Source organism: Alligator mississippiensis, chromosome 5 (assembly GCF_030867095.1).
Source record: "Alligator mississippiensis isolate rAllMis1 chromosome 5, rAllMis1, whole genome shotgun sequence".
NCBI lineage: Eukaryota > Metazoa > Chordata > Crocodylia > Alligatoridae > Alligator > Alligator mississippiensis.
Window position 1 is genome coordinate 186,654,129 of NC_081828.1, and position 7,078 is coordinate 186,661,206.

At 43.5% G+C, this 7,078-nt stretch overlaps 1 protein-coding gene across 4 annotated transcripts in view; it reads right to left on the reverse strand.

Moving 5' to 3' along the window:
- Positions 1–6,659, reverse strand: part of C5H10orf67 (chromosome 5 C10orf67 homolog) — a 103,393-nt gene extending 96,734 nt beyond the window's left edge. For 3 of the 4 annotated variants that reach the window (XM_059729079.1, XM_019497764.2, XM_019497760.2), the window contains exons 1-3: positions 6,489–6,659; positions 2,321–2,441; positions 223–366 (exon numbers count right to left, since the gene is read on the reverse strand). In XM_059729079.1, the coding sequence (XP_059585062.1) occupies positions 223–366; positions 2,321–2,441; positions 6,489–6,613 (390 nt within the window). In that variant the 5' untranslated portion in view covers positions 6,614–6,659. The other variant, XM_059729077.1, reaches the window with a different exon arrangement.
- Positions 6,660–7,078: the final 419 nt, after the last annotated feature.

Consider the following 7,078-nt stretch of genomic DNA (forward strand, 5'->3'; position numbering starts at 1 on the left):
TGTAGAGGACAGTGTGGCCTGCTATTCGCCTGACAACAAATTTATGGATATCCATTTTATATATTTGCAGTAGAAGTTTCCTTCATTTATTTATTGTCAACACCTTTGAGAAATAATAATACAAGATAAAATTAGTTCACAATCTAAACAGAGAATAAATTAATGAAAATATGTATCTTATAAATGTTATGCATATAACTGATTAATGAAGTTACTTTGTACCTTTTTATGAAAATCTTCAATGTCTTTCAGCCTGTCATTTATGTGTCTACAAAGATTTGAAGCATGCTCTTGTATTTTTTCTTCATATTGTGAACAAAGGACATTTTTGTAGATCAAAAAATCTTGCTGGAGGGAGTCAATCAGCTAAAAATTTAAAGACTGATGTTACATATACAACAAAGAATATTTTTCTGCAATTCTTTCTACTGGTAATAAATAAGATAGCCTGAAAGCAACGTGCACCAGTTCTCATGATTTGTTCAAACATGGCAATAATTGGCCAAATTTGTTGACTTTTAAACCAAATTAAGTACTTGCACATCTTTCTGAAAAGGAGGATTTTGGAAGAACTTCTTGCCAAAAAACAAGTTTTGTTTATACAAGGCAAAATGTCATCAACTTTGCAGGACAAAACAAATCATAAAAAGAAATTACGTGATGTATTCTCAATGTCACACTTGACATCTCTGTAATATGTTCTTTTTGAGCATGGCACGATCATTCCTGATGGATGATAAAAAGCTAAGATTGGCATTCACAGCAATAGGGTGTAGGCGTGAAAAGGCACTCACCTGTTCAGCTCTACCAAAATAGTAGTCCTTCTTGGTATGGCCAAAAGCAAAAATGTAGGCCCCACACCATTAGGAAGCAACTAATCTGGGGATTTGAGGGTAACTTTGTTTCACAGGGGGAGCAAGTGTTGAAAGCTGAGGTGTTGCCAGATTTGTAGGCACCCACACCATTAGGAAGCAGCTAGTCTTGGGATTTGAGGGTCACAATTTTGGATGTAGCAGGATTTCGATATCTAAATGCCATGTTAGATACTTAAATAATTTTGTGGATCTGGGACTTAATCTCTCTGGAATTGTTTTTTTATGCCACTAAGAGAATGTTGGATGAGGCAAGTTATGCCCAATGCAGTGCCTATACCTCCACACCAAATATAATATTATATAAATGAAAAGATAAAAAAGAAAGAGAGAGAGAGAGCGAAGGAAAAGCCTACTATTAAAGACAAGCCTAGTCAAGAGTTCTTAAGATATAGGCTCCTCTAAAGTCATACAATACTTTCCTTTTCTGAGGTAAACTGTTACCTTCTGTTTTCAAACTAGGAGAAGGAAGTAATCAACTGTCATATCACTTTTATTTTCATACATAATATTGTGCGAGTAAGGCTTCTGTCCTATTTTACAGTCCCCTTTCCCGTGTGTATTATGTACACATTGTCAAATTCACAACAGGTGTTAATTGAGTTGGGCCAATCCCTTCCAGCGATAAATCATTACATTCATTGCTAGAGTCCTAGGAGAAAAAAAATAAGACTTAGGGTCTGATGCTATTTCACCTGTTTGGCATCTGAGGAGCACCAAGCAACATTTAAGCATGTAGGTATGATCCTATTTTGGTCTGAGAAACTGTTAGTGCATCTATTTTGTAATTTCAGTTTAGACTTAAGCACCTAAATCACAAAAAATGGAGAAGAAGGACCTATCTATCTTTTGCCCAATAGCTTAGTAATTGGCCAGGATTTGAGAATATGAGTTGCAGACTCTCTTCAGCCCGAGGGCATTTCCCACGTCCCAGAAAAGTGCCCTTACTTCCACACAATGGGTAGGCAAGGTCTGATGGCATCCTATATTTCTTCAGACATTCTCCTGTTAGATGTCTTGTAGGTGGAATGGGATCTGGGCCTTAGACTATTTACTTACATACTTGTTGTTCGCCATGTTTAAACTTCTACGATTCTTTATATACTTGTTCAGAGTTTGTTTTTCCTTTTGTTGTTGGGGGTTTTTTGTTTTGTTTTTTACATAGGCATAACATTCTCTGATTAGGATAACAGGTTTTTCCAGCCTCTTACACAACTACTTCTTTTAATGGGAGTTATTAGCATATTCTATTAGAAGAACAAAGATTTGTGTAAAGTAAATGGTAGTGTTAGAGTGGTGCTGTAATTTTAATGAAACATGCATGAGGGCAGAAGAAAAGTTAGATTAGATTTCCTAAATAGTTTAAAGAGTGCAAATTACTTTGACAGAGAATATATTCTCCAACAAAACAGAGAATACCTTGACAGATACCTGAGAAACTATCTAACCTGTACTAGAGTTTGCGTAGTATTAGTCAGCTCCTTTAGTTCAGCTACTTCTGTGATATCTGTTTGAGTAGCATGGTCTGTGACAAAATAGCCTATTTTTAAGTCATCTGAAATGGAAGGCCTGAAAAAAAAAAAACCAAAAATTATTGAAGATGGATTATTAATTAACTTATGTTCTTAATTAACAAGCTGCCCTTAAGACCTGAATAGCTAACCAGCAATGATTAGCCAAAATATATTTCTTATTGCTTCTCTTAATGTACTTCTTTTAGAGAGATGAGTAGTATTTGATAGAGCAGAATAGGAAGTGTGCTTACAGTCTCCATTGCCTATGTTTGTTTCCACAAAGGGAAGTTTTCTAGTCATATATGCAAACTAGAATATTAGGTTTGTTCTTAAATGTAAGCCCTTGAAAGAGTACACACAACAGGAAAGACTGTATTATGTGACTAATTATACTTGTATATATACACCATTTCTTTAAAATAATTATCAGTCCAAGAGATACTAAATTTTAGAGCTGGGCATACTGGATTTTCTATTGATCAGTCACTGGGATAACAAACTTAAAACACCTCAATGTATTGCATCTCAGAAAAGCCAAAAACCCAGCATCAAGGCACATGGCATGTAACTGCTGCCTTCTATACAAACTGCTAACTACCATTTTAAAAAATCCCTAGGTGCAAACTAATTTCCATGTCTAAATTGAGACTGAAAACTAGTATCTCATTTCATTTTCTTTTGAAATGCTATACAAATATAACAATAGACTATGCTTTCCTGTCCCATTCTTGGCCAAATCCCTCCTTTGACCTCACTCAGTCAGCTGACTCAAACCTCTCAGAAATAGTGCATCTGGCTAGTTAAATTAATCTTGAGGGGGAAAAATACAAAGTTTTGACAACACCCCCCTTAAAATATTAAGAGAGTATGGAGGGAAGATCAAGCTGAGATTTCACTTGCCACAGGGCAGACGTGTCAGCTTAAACTCAAAGTTAAGGCATCTACTCTTAACTGTAAAGCAGTTGGCAAAATGTGATTTAAACTGAGCTCTCCCCTGCCAGCCCCTTTGTTAGGTGAAACAATGCTAGTGGACTAGAATGCTTCCAGAAGCTGCTCCACCATGAGACCCTCTGAAATACTCTGAATGGCAAGTGTTATCATATCAAGAACTTTGATCTGTGATCTACGGATTACTGATAGATCACCAGGGATCTATGTGGCTAGTTCATTCCTAGCACTATTTTCATGTTTGATAGCCAGAAACTCTATGTCTAATCCCGGGTCTGTTACTGACTCATTTGACCTCTTGCAATTATAGTTTTCTCAGTCCCCACATGATAGGAAGTTAAAACTCTGCTTCTGAACAAGGCTCTGCCACTGACTCAGTGTCTACTCTGAAGCAAGTCAATTAACCTTTCTGGCTGCGTCCATACAAGTGTGGATATAGTTTGCGATGCCTACATATGCAAAGTGTGGCATTCTCCGCATTGCTACCTTACAGCATGGGGGGTTGGGAGGGTTGACCCCAGGAAATCCTGGGGTCAACAAAACCCACACCTTAAAAAAGCGGAGTGGTACATGTGGTGGTAGCGCACACTGCCCAAAACCAGAGCCTGGCCTGCCAGAGCCATGTTCTGGCTGCTGGCCAGGCTCCCAACTGCAGGAGTGCCATGGCTGCAGCTCCCTGAGCTTATCTGCAGGGAAATAAACAGGGGGACACAGCCTCTGTGTACTTTTTCATATCTGTAAAATGGGGCTACTTAACTACCTGGGATGATGGAATTTAAGGACTAAGTGTACTGATTAAATATACCTTTGGAATAAATTTGATTCATCTGGTTAAGAACTCATTTCAAAACAAAACACTTCAAAAATATTTGTTCACTTTTACTCATTCAAAATGGGTGCCTGTTGAAATAGATATTCTTGCATTAAGCAGCAAGAGAGTCTTCAAAGTAGTATAAAATCTTGTTTTTATTCATACACTAATTCTTCAGGCTCAGCCATGACACTTCATGACTACAGGAATTAGAAGAGTAACAACGGGTGGGCAAGTGAGGCATGAGTCCCAGGCACTACCTAAGAAGGGCAGCAGAATGGAACTAGAGGGGCACTTCATCCTCCTGTTCCCAGCCCCCCCCCCCCCCCCCCCCCCCCCCGCACCCTTCATTTTCCCTTCAGTTGCTCCAGATTCAAGTTCAGCAGCGGAGAGGGCAGAGCAGCAATGGCAGAGCAGCAATAGCAGCGTATAGCGTGGGCGCAGTAGCAGCCAGAGGTTTGCTGCTGTTGAGGATGGGGTGAATGTAATCTATTTTTGCTTCCAAAAACTGGTGTTTAAATGGCTGTTCATCATGCATATCAGTGGCAAAAAAGGAAGCAACATCTGCCAATTTCAGCAGTGAACCCCTGGCCTCCTTTCCCACACCATGAGCTGCCACCACCCAGGGTAAAGTAGGCCAGTTCCGCCTCTGACAAGAAAACACATTAGCCCTTAGCGTGTGCTGATAGAACGGAAGGCTTTGAATTGTATTTTCAAAGATTAACTAAATAGCTTATATGCAGAACTCCCTTTGATTTCAGGGTAAATTAGATGTCTAGTGGCTAAGAACCAGTACAAGACTTAGGGATCCATTAGGCATTACAGCACCTAACTTTACATTCCTGGCCACGAGTGAAACCCAAAACCCTGTGTTAGGCACTTGAGCTCTCTATACCAGTGATTCTCAGCCAAGACAGTGTGGCAGCCTGGGGTGCCTTGAAACCCTGTCAAGGGTGCCACACAATGTTAGCACCAGTGTGTGTGCGCAATGATTCACAAGATAAACCCAGAGATTTCAAATACGAGTCCATAGTATTAAATGTATTCTGACCTACTGTGTCTTTCTGAGGTCTCTGCAATAAAAAAAATTGCTCATTTATTTTTATTATAGAAAAATTGTAGAGTGAAAAGTAAGAGCTGGCATTTTCTAAGGGGTATCCTGAGTCTAAAATGTTGAGGACCACTGCTCTATACACAGTGGGCAGAATTAAGTATCTTAGAAAGCATTTGTTTAGAACAGTAATTCTCAGTCAAGGTGCTCAGAGATCCTTTCAAGGGTACCATGGGGTGCCATGCAATGTTAGCACTATGAGATGTAAAAATGGGATTTACAAGATAAACCCAGAGATTTCAAATAGGAATCCATAGTCATAAAAGCATTCTGACCTACTGTGGCCTTTCTAAGTTCTTTGCAACAGAAGAATTGTTGTATTATTTTTCTGTAGTCAACAAACAAGTACAAAATAAAAGCTAGCATTTTGCTAGGAGATTCTTCAGCATAAAAAGGTCAAGAACCACTGGTGCAGAACCACTCTTACTCTTCAAACTGACCTTGTTTACATACACAAAAGACCTATCAAGGCTCAATCTAACATGATCAGTTTGCAAAGCCAGAAAAATGAATGATTTGAATAAGTTAATTTTACTCACCCAGTTCCTTTCTATTTTTGTACTATGTCAATAAACCTAGATCAACAACTTAGATTCCACTACTACATAAGTCCCCTCATCAAGAACTTTAAACTAACAGGCTGGTTTGGTTTCTGGTACTGGCCCAGCCCTGTCCACTACTGTGCTCGCCTACCAGAAAAGCAGAGTTGCTGCCCCAGAGTTTGCCGAATGCAAAATAAGCAAGCGGACGCAGCTGCCATATCAGAAGAATGCTATTTATTTTAACTAAACGGTATCAAAGAAGATGGCAGGGGAACAGAAAGAGAGCAGCACACACCTTTAAAGGCAGACATCTGAGAAGAACAGGAAGAGAGAGGCAGAGGCAGAGAGACTGACAGCTCTTAGAGAGATGCTCCTGAGGACCCCTGGAGGGTTCAGGACACAGCTTCCCAAACTCTTCCTCAGCATGACCCCTCGTCTGGCCCCATCTCCCCACCCACAGCCCCTCCCCATGTTGCAGCTGCATTTGGGGTTGCGACCCACAGCCTGGGAACCGCTGATTTAGGAACAGGCACAACCCCACGCCTCGAGGGCCTCTCCCACTGCTCAGCACAGCTAGGCCCGCGGGACGAGGGGTGCGGGCGCGAGGGACCCGCCTGCGGGCGGCGCCGCCCTGCCTGCACCAGCCGCGGCGGGAGGCGGGACTCGCGGGGGGGCAAGTGGGCTCGGTACCGGGCCGCGGCCTCCAGCTCCTCCAGGCAGCAGGGCAGCGCCAGGAGCTCCAGGGTCTGCTCGGACGGGCGGAGCCCCGGCCCCGGCCCCGGCCAGGTCTCGCGGCCGAGGGACAGGGCGCTCATGGCCGGCGCGCGGCGGGCACGGCTGTTGCCATGGCAACCAGCGCCGCCACGGCTCCGCAGAGCGCAGCGGAGCGGAAATGACGTTGTGCAGCGACCCGCCTCCTGATCCCGGCGCCTGGTTGTGGCCCCGCCCCCAGGAGCTGAGGCGGCTCGTGGCGCGCGTCCGGACTGCTCGCAGGGGTGCTCCGCGGCACACGCCACAGCGATAGCGGAGCAGCCCGGTCCCCTGCCACGCACCAACCGCATGAGCGCCCTCAGCCCGCTCCCAGCCGCCGCCCTGCCCGCCCCAGCAACCCGCCACCGCTCCCGGGAGCCCTCCAGACTTTGCAGCCGAACCACCTCTCGGCAGTGCCGACCTCGAGCGCGTCCTAAACTCTTCCACTTCCGCGGGCAGCACCAGCCCGGCCATGGGCGCACGCAGCTCCGTGCGGGGGGGTGTGCGGGATGAGCAGGCCCCAAGGCTGG